The sequence below is a fragment of the Gopherus flavomarginatus genome, chromosome 6 (genome assembly GCF_025201925.1).
Source record: "Gopherus flavomarginatus isolate rGopFla2 chromosome 6, rGopFla2.mat.asm, whole genome shotgun sequence".
NCBI lineage: Eukaryota > Metazoa > Chordata > Testudines > Testudinidae > Gopherus > Gopherus flavomarginatus.
The window spans coordinates 40,302,904-40,320,892 of NC_066622.1; the positions used below are offsets into that span (position 1 = coordinate 40,302,904).

Genomic DNA, 17,989 nt, shown 5'->3' on the forward strand with positions numbered 1-17,989 from the left:
TCAAACACCAGCCCACCAAACTGACTTACAAAGAGTCAGATGTTTCTGGGTGTAGCAGTCACTCTGTTAATCTGACTTCTGCCATATACATTTTGGTGTTAATCTCCCCCTTGATGGGCAGTGCACACAGAGATAAGAAACTTTGCTCCACGCAAACAGGAGGGTTTCTCTCTGGGGTAGAACTAATTATGGTTTTCCTAGTTATTATGAAAACCCAATCAGACATGTTGACTGTCATGAGCAGAATAGGCTTGTTACCCCTGGACAGAGCAGTGCTTTCAGACCTCAATTAGTTATTGCCTTCTAACTGGTGGATGCTGTGCTCCTTCTTCCTAGTACCCATTCCCAAAACTGAATTGGGAAGATCCCTTAAAAAAAGTAAAAATCTGATTCTCTGCATTCACCATTTGTGGGATAGGCGAATATACAGCTGAAGCTGGATCTTTGCCAACAGACGAGATGGAGTCAGATAGCAAGCTGACACTCAGATTTACTGTATAGGCATCTTATGAACCGTGAAATGCTGAAGCATGCTTATGTATGAGAACAGAATTCCCAATAGCTTCAAGAATTGGATTTTTGTTTCTCCTAACACCATTTGTTGTTTTCAATTATGCCTATCTTCACCTTCTGATAGCATTCTTCTGAGATGAGACCTTGTACATGAAGATAGTCGTCTCTTGCCCAGGCCTTCCATGGCAACACGTGTCTGTCTGTCCTGAATCCAAGATACTCCAGGAACTGTATCAGTCTGGGGGTTTGCTTCAGCGTTCCAGCTGTACAGAACCCTGATCATAAACATTATCTGGGAAGTGATATGTGAATTTCCTTCGCCCCTAAAGTCAATATTATTGCTACCAAGATCCTGGGGAGATACCCTGGGAGCACAGGTAAGATCAAACAGTAACAACCAAAGTTAAGAAAAGAAAAAGTCTGCCATCCACCGGCAAAACATATGAATTGTCTAAGGATGGTAAATGGAAATGCTTTGAAGATAAGCCTCTATTAGAAAGTTAGTTAGATGTTTTAGACAGGGTCCTTCTCTGGTTGTCTCTGATTCTCTGAGGCTAGAAATAAGATTGGGAATAGGGTGCAATGTTCTGTTCTGAAGTAGATGATGAATAATTTCATTCATGGTGTCTCCTGTCCATGGGTTGCTGAGACTGGGACTGGGGCAAAGTGGTTCCTGAAATTCCTGCACAGCTCCATAGGATAACCCCTCAGAATTAGGTCCTTATTTGATCAAGGCTATAAGTAACTCTTTTGCTCTCAGACTGCGATAGTCAGGCATCAGTTGGGAGTCTAACTCCAGACACAACTGGTTAGGAGACATGCTGACCTGAGGAAACAGAAGGCAGCTGCTGACCCTGTGCATGTTCTAGCTATCACTTACAATGAGGTATTTTGTCCTGTTGTAGTTCATGGACCGCTTCATCTTGCCATTCAACCTGCATATTCCTTTCTATAGTCTCAGGCAAAAGTCAGGAGTGTAAGCTGACTTTTCTGATGATGCTGAATAGCCTCAGCTTTCTATAAAGTTTCTTTTTGTGTCATTAAAATAGCTGAGAGTCTGATCCCAATAAACAAAGCCCCACGTACATGAATGAAACAGGCCTGAATTCCGCTTTTCCCCCTTTTTCAAGGAAGAAGCCGTAAAACATATAATTTTTAGGTTGCAAGGGATCATGCCTGCAGTACTGGCTGCCCATGTTAGCACGGCTTGGGAAAGCAGGTGGGGGCACTTAGAGTGTCCAAAGACCATTCATATTTGTTGTTTACTTCTCATTGTTGGTCAGATGCCTCCAGAGAGTTTTCATTCCAAAAGGAGGGGACCGAGGTTGTGCCTGCCTTGGTGAACAACCAAGGAGGCAACCTTCAACACAGGCTGGGAACAATAATCTTGACATTAGGGCCTGGTGATTCAGAGCAGCAGCTGGGCATTATAGCCCAATAATTACAGCATGGTGACTGCACTAGCCACTGGGGATGACAGCCTTATACTTTCTCAGTCTTTTAGATGTGTCAGGAAATGCCTATCCCATCATTCTACCGTTCTGGGGGCATAAAGGGAGATACAGCCTGCAAGAGCACCAAACACTGCAAACACCTCAGAGGGGGAGGCGGAGCTGACATGACCATCTCCCTGAAACCAAATGCAGCCCTCAGACACAGTATTGAGCTGAATTGTTAGTATAAAAGCATGAAATAAGGTTTGGGATTTCACTTAGACAAACTCTGCAGCAGGGAGGACTCAATGAGCCACCAGCCGCTGTGGAGGGAGAGAAAACTGGAGGGAACTTCATGGGATAGAGCATAACCATGGAGCCAGTGACCACCAAATATGTTTCTGCCCCAGCTTGCAAACAGGTGGACAGACCATCGTGACGGATCTGTGGACCATAGCACGAAGAAAAATGCTCTTTTTTGGTCTGAGCTGTGTTTAGTCGTCAGAAGAGAAGGGGTCATGCTCCTTTACCCACTTCTGTATAAATGAATGGCATTCCAAAAATATGTCTCACCTCTAGAATGGTTCCCTCTGTCTTCCACAACTTAATGCAGATCCACAAAGGAATACAAACCATGGATGAGAGGGCCATCATCCAGCCTATCCCATAGCCCCAGTCTGGGTACGTATAAACATTGTTGTATTTCAAAGGCTTATATTTCACCAGGAAAAAGATGAAGATTCCCTGAAATAAAGGGAGAAATACATTACCTAGGTTTGAAGCCATTCTGTCTAGGGAAAAAAATAAAGTTGCTGCATAGGCAGTCTACTCTCCCCCAGGAATCTGAAGTAGTGTAAGCTTTGAAGTCAGAGAGAGACACACCAATATCCCTTATTATGTCCATCTCAAATAATTTACATCTCAGTTCCTGCAACAGAAGCGAGCCACCTTTCAAGTTTAAATCCTATTTAACTTTCACTTGACAATAAAACTTGCACTTTGATGGCAAAGCATAACTGCACAGCAGAGATTAAGTTTTGGGTCTGGTAATCTAGGTGTGATAGGAGAAATGAGCAAGATAGTTTCAAATCTATCACTATTAGAAAATAAGGGCAATATTATTGGTCTTGAGCCAATCTCTACATTTGTACTCACAGTTTTGCATGTGAAATCTTTTGCACGTGCAAAAGCTCATATTTGTGTGCACAAATCTCAGATGTCCAACTAAGGAGTTTGCTTTTTCTGTTATGGGAAGCATTAGATTATGTGCAGATGGAAAAATGAAGTTAACATTGATTCTTACCAAATCTACTGTAAGCTTCTTCAATTAAAATATATGCTAAATGCCATGATGATTACTTCTCTATTTCTGTAATTCATTAGCCTCAAACATATGGAAAAAAATCTGCAGAAAACCTAAGCATTCCCGACCAATTTATTCCGATTAATACTTACAGCACAAATACCAGGAGTTAGGACCATCCAACACCATTTAATTAACGACAGTGGTCTGTACCCGATCATATCCTCAATGTTATCATAAAAGCGATTGCTGCCTGCCCAAAAAAAACCCAAAACAAACCAAAAGTGAATATAGAACGTTTCTGTGAGCAATCAGTTTTGCAAAGATTAGGATTATTTAGCCTGGAAATGAGAAGAGTTAGAAGGGACATGTCTGTGATGAGGCCCTTCCCGGGGTGGACATACAATACGTTCACTGTGCTCCCTGAATACCGGGACACCAAGGCTGGAAAGGAAAGGCAGTGCCAGGGATATGCGTCTGCCCAATGGGAAATAGGGACCAACCAGCTGCCAAATCCTAATGGCTTCTGGTCAATATCAGTCTGAGCAGGGCCATTTAAGGCATAGAGGCTGCAGCCTCATGCCTAAGGCCCTGGTTCTGAGGACATGTGACATCAGAATCTCAGCTTTCATTTTATAAAAGTTTCTAGCCCTTGTTGCCACAAAGAGAAGCTTAAAAAGGTGGCTTGCGTGTAACCAAGGCAACGATGTCTGCCTGAGTCTGCAGATAGCCAGAAAAAAGAGCTGGGCCCCTGCTATTGACACTTCTGCCTCTCTGGCCAGGGAGTGAGAGGGACCCCTGCTACCACTCCTGGAAGCCCAGAGGGAAAGAAAGCCCTGGCCCTGCGCCTGCCTCTCTGGAGGGGAGAGGTCCCCTCCTGCCACTGACAATCCTAGTGGGAGGCGGAGCCATAATACAAGGGCAGAGCCGTGGAGGCCCTTGTCATGGTGTGACAAGGGCCATGCGTCACTTTAAATCTGGTCCTAAAACTAAGGCCATAAGTGTATGACTTCCATAAACATACAATAATGTAGCAGTCTTCAGTAACTCACCGTAAATCCAGCCTATGCAGATGCATTCAAATATAGCCACAAAAAGAAGACACATTCCACTGGCTGCATAGGAGTCAAACAGCTGGAAAATGTACATTCCACCCTTAAACACAAAAGACAGAAAAGGGAAACCAAAATAGACTGTGGAGGTCTGATGGGAATATTTCAAAGCACAAATATGATTTTAATTGCACAGTCATTCTTGTTCAGTAATGACGGATGGTAATTTGTCAGTAATTTGTTATTGTGAAGGCTCTTTTCTCCTACTCCCTTAGCCTGTTAAATACTGCACATTTGTGTTAAGATAGTAAATCTCTTGGGGGAGGGAGGCAGATGGGAACAAGGCCCATCAGAAATAATGTTGTGTTCCAGGTGAACTTAGGATAACGGAGCATGACATTTGATCCTTTTCTGAAATGTATTTACCATTCCATCCTATTTGCAACTTTGCTGTTACAGCATCAAGATTTAAAAGACTGAAAGTGCTTATGATCTCCTAAGCCCTGCACATACATATGCAGATTTCTTCAAATGTCTGTTACACTACTGTGTAAAAAGCATTAGCTCAATCCTGAGAAAACTCGCAGAACAGTAACTCCTATGGAACATGGTCTCATAGTCACCATGTGCACCCACCAAGTGCACCCACTTACAAAAGGTTTGCATGCAGTTCAAGGTCTTTTAGATGATTTGCTCATCTAAGTCTTTATCATGTAACAAAGATCAATTAATTAATGACTTACTGGTAGGCTTTTCTTTAATTTCTTTCCCTTTCAAAAAAAAAGCTATTTTTCTAATGGTTTTAAAATAGAGCTCCCTAAATAATGTGGACATTCCAGAAATAGAGCATGATCAAGGGCAAACAGGGTTCTACTTCAGCAAAAACTTCATTTGGAATCTACAAAGCACAAGTCAAAGGAAGTCAGTTTTTTCTAGGCTTTGGCGGCATACAAGCAATGCTTAATTTGTGCCAGGGCTGAACCCTGGCACCTCTATGTTTGGCAGTTCATAGCCCCGGCACCTCTGGGCTTGCTGCATCAGTTATGAATATAAAAGAATTGCTTGAGCTCTGGTACCTAATTGCTTGAGCCCCAGCATCTCTTTCATTACAAGCACTGCATGCAAGCCAGGCATAATATCCCTTTAAGTGGTCCTCCCTGATCAGCTGAAGTACGCAGAACAACTGTGCCAAGCCAACATGGCACAAAGGAGTAAAATTCACTAGACTGCCTGTAATTTTTCCTTCTCTGAAGTGGTCACTTTGTCCTCCATGATTCTTTACAACTAAGCTATTCCTCCTCATCCTCCCAGAACAAAGGCTCTTTTGTTTTTTGTAACCCCCTCTCTCTACTATTGCTGGGAGAATATTTTTTGGCAAATAGTACTTTTCCTGAAAAATACATTTTTGAGGCTCCAAAACTATTCGTGAATTTGGGTTGAATTCAACTAAGTGGAAACTAGGGCTGTCAAGTGATTAAAAAAAAATAATCATGACAGTATTTGATCCTGCCATGAGGGCAGGGGACTGGACTTGATGACCTCTTGATGTCCCTTCCAGCCATAGAATCTATTAATCTATGAATCGTGCAATTAATTGAACTCTTAAACAATTCTAAAATACAATTTATTTAAATATTTTTGGATGTTTTCTACATTTTCAAATATATTGATTTCAATTACAACACAGAACACAGTGTATAGGGCTCACTTTATATTTATTTTTGATTACACATATTTGTGCTTTAAAAAACAGAAAGAAATAGTATTTTTCAATTCACCTCATGCAAGTACTGTAATGCAATCTCTTTATCGTGAAAGTTGAACTTAGAAATGTAGAATTATGTACAAAAAAAACTTCATTCAAAAATAAAACAATGTAAAAATGTACAGCCTACAAGTCCACTCAGTCTTACTTCTTGTTCAGTCAGTCACTCAGACAAATAAATTTATTTTCATTTGCAGGAGATAATGCCGCCCACTTCTTGTTTACAATGTCACCTGAAAGTGGGAACAGATGTTCACATGACACTGATGTAGCCAGTGTCGCTAGATATTTACATGTCAGATGTGTTAAAGATTCATAAGTCCCTTCATGCTTCAGCCACTGTTCTATAGAGAACGTGTCCATGCTGATGACAAGTTCTGCTCAATAATGGTCCAAAGCAATGCATACTGACGCATGTTCACTTTCATAAGCTGAGTGAGATGCAACCAGCAGAAGGTTAATTTTCCTTTTTGGTGGTTTGGGTTCTGTTGTTTCCATATCGGAGTGTTGCTCTTTTAAAAGACTTCTGAAAGCATGCTCCACACCTCGTCCCTCTCAGATTTTGGATGGCACTTCAGATTCTTAAATCTTGGGTTGAGTACAATCAAATGTCATAGCATCTCCAGGACTGCTTTAAGTTAGGCAGCATCTCCACTACAGACTTCTGACCAACATAGCTGCACCACCAGGAGTATGCAGAGGTGTGAACCCTGTTCGACATAATTGTGCTGGCAGAAGCTGTAAATGCAATTATACTGGCAAAACTCTAGAAATTTCACATTGGTATCTTCTTTGCGTTTTGTCAAATCTGCAGTGAAAGTGTTCTTAAAACAAACAACATGTGCTGGGTCATCATCCGAGACTGCTATGACATGAAATATACAGCAGAATGTTTTTAAAACAGAGCAGGAGACATACTATTATCCCCCAAGGAGTTCAGTCACAAATGTAATTAACATGTTATTCATTTAATGAGCGTCATCAGCATGGGAGCAGGTCCTCTGGAATTGTGATGGAAGCATGCAGGAGCGTATGAATGTTTAGAATATCTGGCAAGTAAATACCTTGCAATGACAGTTACAAAAGTGCCATGCAAATGCCTATTCTCACTTTCAGGTGACATTGTAAATAAGAAGGGAGCAGCATTATCTCCCATAAATGTAAACAAACTTGTTTGTCTGAGTGATTGGCTGAACAAGAAGTAGAATGAGTGGACTTGTAGGTTCTAAAGCAGGAGTAGGCAACCTATGGCATGTGTGTAGAAGGCGGCACTTGAGCTGATTTTCAGTGGCACTCACACTGCCCAGGTCCTGGCCACCGGTCTGGGAGGCTCTGCATTTTAATTTAATTTTAAATGAAGCTTCTTAAACATTTTAAAAACCTTATTTACCTTACATACAACAATAGTTTAGTTATGTTTTATAGAAAGAGGCCTTCTAAAAAATGTTAAAATGTATTACTGGCACGCAAAACCTTAAATTAAGTGAATAAATGAAGACTCAGCATACCATTTTTGAAAGGTTGCCGACCCCTGTTCTAAAGTTTTACATTGTTTTGTTTTTGAGAACAGTCATGTAACAAAAAAAAATCTACATTTGTAAATTGTGCTTTGATAATAAAGAGATTGCACTACAGTACTTGTATGAAATGAACTGAAAAATACTATTTCTTTTGTTTTATCATTTTATAGGGCAAATATTTGTAATAAAATAATAATATAAAGTGATCACTGTACACTTTGTATTCTGTGTTGTAATTGAAATCAATATATTTGAAAAGGTAGAAAAACATCCAAAATATTTAATAAATTTCAGTTGGCATTCCGTTGTTTAACAGTGCAATTAAAACAGATTAATCATAATTAATTTTTTTAAATCACAATTAATTTTTTTGAGTTAATCGCATGAGATAACTGTGATTAATTGACAGCCCTAGTGGAAACATTTCATTTTGGCCAGTTTCAAATGTTTTGTTTTTACTTTTTGTTTTGAAACAGCATTCCATTTTGAAAATTTTCCAATTAAATTAAATCACACACCCAGAAAAGACACCCCAAAATGACCAAACTGAAACAAAAAAGTCAAAAAGAAAATTGCTTTGAATCCATCATAAAGTTTGTCCATTCAAAATGATTTTTTTTTAGGGGGGGAGAGAGTTTCACTTTCACAAAAACAAACATTAAAAATCAATTTGTTTGAAACAAACAGATTTTTTTTTTTACTTCAGCTTCTGTCCCCTCAGCTCTACTTCCTATCTTATAATGTATTGCCAGTCAGTGAAGTCATTCAGAGAACTGATTGTCTCTCTGATTCCCCAGCCCATTGCACAAGATGAGAAGACAAGCTATACATTTTAATTAAGACGCCTTGGAAAAGTTCAGCCACCTCCACACAGAATACTTCATCTATCATTTTATTCATTTATTATACAACAAATGGAAATGAAGACTTACAGCAAAGCAAGATCCCATAGTTTTGCATAAATAGAATTTCAATGCCTCAAAAACAAAGCATGTGCAACTGATTCTCCTGGTTGTGGCAGGGCTTAGAATATGTGGAAGAGAAATAAACAAATTGGTTCAAGTGAAAACCCTAATTCTGAGAGGACAGAAAATTCTACTGCAAGCCCAAGAGTCACCTCATTTAGGAAATAAATTGCACATAAGGATTCCAGATGTAGAAGGCCCCTAAAACTCTTTTGGCCAATGTAATTGTCAAGCTGCCTGGAGTGGCTCAGGAGTGTGAGTACCAGGCTCAGGGGAGTCTGGTAAGAAGCAGAGCACAAACCCAAATTGGTTGTGAGTTCTCTACTTAGATTTCACCAACCAAGTAACAAGTGTGAACTCCTAAAGCACTGTAACTGCCTTAACATGGAGTCACAGACAATCCCCTTGAGTACTCTGGTCTATCTTGCCACTTAGGCAAGCTTGCCTTTGTGATAGATGGTCCCTTACACCAAATATCACAACACCACTCAGGTTACTCTCAGGGCCAAAGGACTGGTCACTTACCCAGGTCAATTGCACCCTAGATCATATACCAAAGAGGATACTTGTAGCTGATCCTATAATAAATTAACTAAAGATTTATTAACCAAGAAAAAGAAATAAGAGTTAATTACAAGGTTAAAGGAGGTAAATATACACATATAAATGAATTGCCAACTTAGATTTCAAAAGGTGATATAAGGTGCTGTACTATGCAAGCTCCATATGTCCTTTAATACTAACGCAGGCTCAGCTGCTGGGGATCTCTTGCTTATGCTTAGAAATCTTGCTCTCCCAAGGTCCAAGCAGCATAGAGCTATAGTTTTTCGTTGTAGGGGACTTTTATTCCCTTCCCCTAGAGTGCAAGCTGATGGAATGAGTTCATATGAATGTCTCCTCTTCATAGGTGTTGGGGTGTGGGGGGGCAATCAACAAAATCTTTGTTCTTTGAAGTTTCACAATAGCTCATTTGGTTTCAGTGGGCTTTATTGTTGGAAGGGCCTAACACCTTCAGCGTTTTATGTGAGTTAATACTTCTTTCCTGTTTGGCGAATTACACCGTTAGAGGTTTATAAGGCAAACACTAAGGCCATGTCTACAAAATTCCACTGGCAGAACTACATCACTCACAGGTGTGTAAAATCCACACCTCTGAGTGAAGCAGTTATAGTGACCTAACCCTCAGTGTAGACAGTGCTACATCAACGGGAGGGCTTACCCCATCAACACAGCTAATGCCTCTCACAGAGGTGGATATACTATGCTGATGCGAGAAGCTCTCCTGTCAGCCTAGTAGCATCTTCACTGATGTACTACAGCAGTGCACCTGCACCAGTTTAAGAGTAGACCTACACTTAATATAACCTTATAACAGGAGCCGGCAACCTTTCAGAAGTGGTGTGCTGAATCATCATTTATTCACTCTAATTTAAGGTTTCACGTGTCAGTAATACATTTGAACGTTTTTAGAAGGTCTCTTTCTATAAGTCTTTAATATATAACAAAACTATTGTTGTATGTAAAGTAAATAAGGTTTTTAAAATGCTTATGAAGCTTCATTTAAAATTAAATTAAAATGCAGAGCCCCCCGGACCAGTGGCCAGGACCCGGGCAGTATGAGTGCCACTGAAAATCAGCTCACATGCCACCTTCGGCATCCGTGCCATAGGTTGCCTACCCCTGCCTTATAACATGGGGTATAGATGTTATGAGTGAGATCAATATATGCAGCATCCTACAAGTGTTTCATAAAGTCTAATCACTAAACACATTCTTAAAACTTAACATCTATTTTAACAGTGCTAACACATAGATGAGCCAGAATAATTTCCAGATATATATTGGCCAGTGTTCACTTGAGTCCTCAGTGCCTTGGCATGAGCTGGCACCAGGTCTGCCAGTCTCACAGTACTTACTAAAGGAAAACACACTGACAAAGTATGGGGAAGACGACGCTATATATTTTAAAAAGCAGTATCAGAGATTACCTGAAGCATCAAATCATTCTACTAGTCTTCTGACCACATCTCTGCAGAGACACAGCTTTAAGGAATTGGGAAATGGGAGAGTGCTGTAAAGAAGGGCTAGATGTTGAAAGAATATTCTATAAGGTCTCTAACACAGAGTTGGACCTTCAGGAAGCTTGAATTCAAGACCCACTTAAAAGCTCAGTTAAAAGAATCTCCAACGTATCTCTAGTTGTCAGACAAAATGGTTTTCCTGATCTTTCAAGAACACCTTTAGGACCACGTTCTCAGAATCCTCTGAAATACCCAGATTTGTGGACAGTTTCTAGATTTGAGCATTAAGTCCACAAGTTCTGTTGATTATTCATCCTCTACAAGGCAAAACCGCTCAGGTACCTTGAAAACAGTCTCAGTTGCTGTAGGTCAGCAGTTTGAGAGGATCCTGGCATAGATATTTCTCTAGGACTAGGAGATTCAATGATGTTGAACTGACATCATTAGGCGTTTGAGAAACTATGGGTGCCTGGGCCACTACATTTCTCCTAACTGCTTGAGAATGTAGCATCTCAAATGCCCTATGTTGTGAGTTCCTTGCAGCAGAGACTGTCCTTGATGAGGGCTTGGAAAGCACCCTAGAGGCAGTGGGCACTACTGTACATTTCCAATATAAACAATGAATAATGCACAAAACTTCCCTCTCCAGAAGCAAGTGAATTTCACTTGCTTAATTTAGGAGTTTTAACTTATACTTTCTTCTTGTAGCTTGGAGCTGTCAGCATACCACGGAGGTCCAATCATTGCTTTTCACGTGACTGGCAGCCAAATCTAGAGGGAATCTTAAAGAATAGAGAGACAATCACCTTCTTAACTGCTTACAGCTCTAGTAAGTTGTAGTGATGAGCTTCCTCAGAGAACCATTTGACTAGAATTGAATGGGGTCTATCTGAATTCCCTCAGGGGTGCACTGATTCTGGAAAACCCACTAATAAATTAAGATAATATGTCAAGTATAGAGGTGCATCACCACTATGGAATAGTTTCCATAACCAGTCACTATCATACAGAGTATTAGAGTTCCTGGAGGACAAATACTTGGTGCTTCCAGAAGAAATAAACATTGTGAAATCTTTTTTGGGGCAACTGGACTAGAACCAGGAGTGTCTGACAGAATACCCAATGGCAGGCCAGATCCTGAGAGAGTACTAAGGATTTCCTCTCTGTGAACACAAGCAGTTAGAAGGTTTGATTAGTATATGCAGATAATATTTCATATGAGTGGGCTATCAACAAGTCATTTATTACTTTCTTGTCACAGACTGGCCATCACTAGCAGGACCAAGCACTGATTTTGTCCCAGATGGCCCCCTTAAGGATTGAACTCACAGTCCTGGGTTTAGCAGGCCAATGCTCAAACCACTGAGCTATCCCTCCCCATGCCTTTCCTTCATGCCCACAGTTTGGTGCAGGATCACTATCATTTTGAGTGTCCATTGGCACTGGAAGGTCCATTGTGTGAGCTGCTTGATACTTTCTGCAATGTTGCTAGGGTGAAAGTTGCCACCCAGGCTCTATGAGAATGACAGGTTAGGCCAGTATGGTGCTCATGAAGGGAAACTGGAAAAAGAATATCTTAATCACACATCTTCCTGCAGGTTCTAGCTATTTTAGTCTGCTCTCGTGACTCACTGACGAAATCCAGTGGTAAGAGAGTGGGAAAATGGCAGGTTTGCCATGCTGCACAAACATACATTGGAGGGAGCTCAGAGAACAGGATCAGTGCCCTCAGGCTGCCCTGAGTTCATAGGAACTGGTACCAATGACAGGGAAGCTTAGCCATCTGAGCAGTTTTGTTTGCTTGTTTTCAAACTGTTGCTTTGGTGTCAGAATCTGTAGAAGCCAGAGCTGCCCTCCGAGAATGGAGAGCTGACAGGCCCATTGAGGGGGCAGGAGCACAAGATACTGACCACAACAAGGACCGGCTATGGCCCTTCCTGGACTAACAGGGGCAAAAAACATCTGATGCATCTGAGGAAGTGGGTATTCACCCACGAAAGCTCATGCTCCAAAACGTCTGTTAGTCTATAAGGTGCCACAGGATTCTTTGCTGCTTTTACAGATCCAGACTAACACGGCTACCCTCTGATAAAAAACATCTGGTTTCTGTGGCAGTCTGAAGTAGGAGATGAGGATAGAGGTCCCACTCTGAGTCTTTCCTGTCCCTCTGACTTGCCAGCTTCTTGGATGCCATTTTTCACCCCAGTCAAAGCAGAAAAAAACAGCCAAAGACCCCTGGCTTGTGATTCCAAAATGCTAGATATTACTGCTGAATCTCCACTCCAAAGCAGCTGAAAGCTTGCTGTCACATTACTGCAGCTGGACAAAATGGTCCAGGGCCCCTAGCTGTCATGCTTCACCTTGGCCTGGACCACCAAGTAGTCAGGGACACTTGGCCCAGGAGATTCTGCATGGCCAACTTCTGCTGCTGAATTTCCACCCTATGCAGTGTAAGGCTTTTCTGCCACATAGCTGTAGAGTGGAAGCAGTGAATTATTGCACAGTGGGATCATGTGCAGAAGTCACTAAGATCTTAGCTGGACCTGTTACTCTGCAGGGTTTTCTCCTCAAATACAGGTTTTCCTGTAGACTGCTGTTGTCAGGGATTCTGTTCCTAACACAGGAGCACCAAAGAGAGGGAGAAAAATAAACATCACAATGAAAAAGGCTTCTGTCTAGAGAGAGGGGAAAGGCTTAGAGAAACCTCTTACTTCTTCAAGAGGAGGTTGGACATGGCAGAGTTAGAGAGGCAGTCAGTCCTCTGACCAGATGCACCTGCTCGCACTTCACTGTGAAATTCAAGAGACAGCTTTCAAGAAAAAATGAGGAGCCTCTGTGCTTGGAAGATGATTAAGAACAGTTCAGTTGCCACAAGGAAAGAGAATAATGAGGGTGTCATTTAAATTCCAGCATCCATGGGGGGCGGGGGTTTAAGTATCTGATGGAGTTAGCATCCAATTCCCACTGAATTTCAAGGGGACTTGAATGCCTAACTATCCTTTGTGCCTTTGAAAATGTCTTGCTGCACCTCACATTTTAGAATCTCTGCTACTGAGAAAAGCATCCTGAGATGCAGAATGCCATGGCAGCCTAAATAGGTAGGCAACGGGATCATCGGATATACTGAAGGTAGATTATACAGTAGATATGTAGATACAGGAAATTCATGGATTTGGAAAAAGGACCACTTTCCTGAATGTCTCCAGAAGCTCACATTTCACTTCATGTGATATATTTGGCTTTTCTGGCTATAATAATATCACTGAGAGTAGAGCCTCATGCAACTCTGTCTTGGGTCTATAGCCAGCAAAACTGAAACAATAGCAATAAGTGAAGTTGATGTCGCTATTCATCCTTGGCTTTGCAGCGTAATAATGACTTCTTATATGCCTACAATATTAACAGTTTTACTGTATGGTTATGTACAGAAAGATTCATTAATGTGCTTGTCCAGTCACATGGACCTAATTGTCATGTTCTGATGTTCTAGTCATTTAAATGGACAGCCCATAGCATATAAACACTGCAAGTTAATATTCCTATAATTCATATAATCAAGACATTTACATATACATATATAATCTTATATATTCCTATATTCATATAATCAAGACATTTAATCCTGTTCTTAAAATTCAGGTCGCACCTGGTATTTGCAATAGCATCAGATAAAAAGTGTGGACTCCTGTAGAATGGTTTGTGGGACTGCTACAGGGTATGGGAGGATTTTGTAGCTTAAAAAAGATCTGTGCCAGAATAGGTCATTCCATTTAGCAGTAATAATAAAGCTACTAACCATTTATGTGGCAATTCACATGTGCAAAGCACTGTGCAGACATTCATGAATCAGCTGATAGAGATTTTGAAAGAAATCTATTTTTAATCTTTAAAAATATTTGTCTTTAAAGGATATGTTGGGCCAAATAAAATAGACAACAGAAAACAAAAGGAAAACATGCTTTCTAAATTACACAGATGTTGGAGAACTTCATTTCTATTTTCTCCCTGTGCAGATTAGCTCAGATTTCTGTCTGGGTAATATATACTTCATCTATTAGAGCATATCTGGGCTTTGTGTGTGTATGTGAGGCGGAGTGGGAAGGAATATTACAAAATTCGCTGGTCATAAGCAACAAAGATAACCTTCATCAATGAAATCAGGCCAGCAATGGCCACTGCAAATTGGGCATTTGCTTGGTGGGTTAGCTCCCGAGGCTATCTGGAGGGCTGCTCTGCTCCAAATACCCCAGCACATAGAAACTGAGAGTAAAATTCACTCTTGGACAATGACTAACATTAATTCCCAAATCACACATTCAAAAGGTGCTTGGGCTTTGTGCCTTCTCTCTGCACAGGGGTGAAAGATTAGCTGGATGGGATACTTGAGAGACTGCTTCAGTATCAGGCTCTGCCTGAGAATGCAGCACAACAGCACCACATGGTGCTCCTCGCTGCACAGTGCAGCCAAACTCCCAGACAGCAACCGCAAGCTTGCAGCTGCCTGACTGCTCATTCTGCTTCTTCCCCAGTGCAGCAGAGATTCCTACAACCCAGTATGCACCCAAGAGATGTGTGAAAATGCTGCCATCTCTCTCCAGCCACGAGAGGGGGAGCGAGTGAGAGATGGGTTGCTTAACCAGGCACACTAGAGAGGCCCTACAAGACAGCCTCAAGGAGCTGACCTGGCCCGCACCTCTAACAAATCAGACAATCTGGTTGGGTGCTTCCTGACTCCCAGGACCTAGGAGAGAAAATCTGGGGCTAGTACGTGTGAGGAAGCAATGAAATTGGGCTTAGAACTGGCCATAGAGGAAGAAGGGACAGGTGCAATTGGTGAGCAGGTGCTATAAGGGAAGAATGGGTGCATGTTTAAGTCACTGCCTTGAAGCTCAGGTGATGTGGGTTCAACACCTGGCTCTGGTACAGACTTCCTGTGACCCTGGGCAAGTCACCTGAAGAAGGAAGCTTGAGAACCACAGCTCAGTGTGCTTCTTGAGGGTCCCTGAAGGTATTCGGGATGGCTACGTTCTCTGTGAGCCATCATCCACCTTTCAATTACAACACACACCATATGCATGTTTATAGGGAGGAAGTGGCAATAAGGAACTAAACTGTCCTCTGAAAATTAATACATTGTCTGGAAGTTATTTAGCGCCAAAAGAAATGAGGAGTGATCATCAGCAGTAGCATCATGGGCTTTAGCGCACTGAGAACGAAGATGATTCTCTCCAAGCACCAAGGATTTACTCTGTGCTGTGAATTTATTTGGTTACCTTCAGATTTTGCTTTTGCTGAAGGTACCTTCTGGATGTTAAAGAATAACTTCATGGAGTCACTCAAGTCAAGGATCAAAATAGGCAAAGTGGACTAGAGCTCAAAAGTACAAGCCTTCCGAGCTAATGTGTCAGCTGATATCAGAATGCAGGGTGACTCCCCCAAACAGTGTACACTTGAACAGAGGCATTTAAACAGCAGCAAAAATAATCCTTAACTGGTCACTACAGGGACTTTGTATTAGAGAATAATAAAACAAATGTAAAAGAATCATTTCCCCCAGCTATATTAAGCTAAAAACTCCCTGACACATGGAACCATTAATTAACCTAATAGCAGTAACTTGATTCAGTATGTTCTTCAAGTGTTGACATCCTGTGGCACAAACTCTGGATATCTGTTCCCTAACAAACTCATCATTATCTCTAGATAACAGCCAACCTCTAAAGCATTCTCACTTCATTATACTTCCAAAGAAACTGAAAGACTAAGAAATTGTGATTGATGGCCTCTCTCCTGACACTTGCAACATTCTACATCACATAATACATTAACCCAACCTCTACCGCATATGCATAACTGCTCTTGCGTAGCTATTGATTTGTACTTTATTGGCTGCCTGGTACAGTTATAGCGTACTCAGTATTTTTGCTGTATTTATAATTAGTTACAATACAGATAAGATAGGCCACATTGTAACAGAAGTGATCAAATAATGGTTTTACAGTAAAGCATTATGATCAGTTGAAAGTTTGCCAGAGGAATCGGATTAAGATAACCATTTCTAGTCAGATATGGGGCAAATAGTAATTTTTCCTTGGTTTACTGAGCATTATGAACTTTCCTGGTAATTAGTAGGAGTTCTTATTTATACACCTGCTTTGAGTACATTAGACAGCAACCACAGCAACAGATTTACTAGCTGGTGACCTGCTGAAGAACTGAGGGGTATGTCTACACTGTAATTGGAGGAGGGATTGCAGCTAGCTTTATCCGTGCTAGTTTTATCTAGCTAGCAGAGCTAAAAATAGCAGCGAAGACCTGGTAGCACAGACTGTGGCATGGGTCAGCAACACAAGTATGCACCCAGTACTCCAGACAGCCACGCTGAAGCCTGTGCCACCATGTCTTTGCTGTTGTTGTTTGCCATGCTAGCTAGAGTAAAGCTCGCATGCATATGCCTACCTGAGCTACAATCACACCTTTGACTGCAGTGTAGACATACCCAGGGAGCAAATCAAGCTCATCATCCACTTTCTCCCAGTTCAAATGTAACTTTACTTCTTGGAATGCCTTCAGTCTGAATTAGCAATATTAATGGATGCATTAGAAATGCCTAGATAGCCAGATTAAACAGACCAGATAAATCGAAACAAATGCACACACAAAGAGTGGTGCCAACCAACATCCTTTAGGGATGGAAGTGATGATAACCTTGGACCTGATCCAAAGCCAACTGAAGTCAATGGGAAAGTTCCCATTGACTTCAGTGGGCTTTGGAGTGGGCACCATCTGAAGAACACATGGTTATTGTTTCTGTGCTTTGGTTTGGCCATGAGAACACTGAAATAATACACAGAGCGGACAAATATATCTTTGCACATTCCAGAGCTACAAACAAATTAGAGGCTCGTATATGCATAAAGGCTGCATGCAGCTCACCCTCATGACCACCACACCTCCTTGCAGGAGAGTCAAGAGCAAGAAAAGGGCTCAGCCCCTAGCCACAGCCATGCAACTGCATCTCATCCCTGGGTCAGGGTCATTGTGTCGTTCTATTTCTGCAAATGGTGTGTAACAGCGGTGAAGATCTAGTGGCACAGACTCCGGCAAGGGTCAGCAATGCAAATATGTACTCAGGTGAGACTCCCGCTTTGGGGAAGGAAGAGGAGGATTAGGGAGGAGGGAGGAGAAGAATGTTCAGCCTGACAGCGTATGGGTTAAAAGATAGTGAGACTGTGTAAAATAACTCACTGTCAGACACTGTGAATCGAAGTAGGTTTTTAAAAACCCCCAACCCTTTCACTTTTCCCAAGATTTATTTATTGCTGTTATCTTGACCAGCCAGAAAGGAGATCTAGATCATCTATATTAACTAAAGTAATAGCCGTGACAAGCAAGAACACATTTACTATACTTTCCA

General features: G+C 41.4%; 1 protein-coding gene across 1 annotated transcript in view; it reads right to left on the reverse strand.

Moving 5' to 3' along the window:
• SLC6A11 (solute carrier family 6 member 11) overlaps positions 1-17,989 on the reverse strand; it is a 192,470-nt gene that overhangs the window by 15,482 nt on the left and 158,999 nt on the right. Inside the window, exons 12-14 of the mRNA XM_050959162.1 lie at positions 4,302-4,404; positions 3,402-3,502; positions 2,520-2,690 (exon numbers count right to left, since the gene is read on the reverse strand). Of these exons, the coding sequence (XP_050815119.1) occupies positions 2,520-2,690; positions 3,402-3,502; positions 4,302-4,404 (375 nt within the window). The remainder of the gene's footprint in view (positions 1-2,519; positions 2,691-3,401; positions 3,503-4,301; positions 4,405-17,989) is intronic.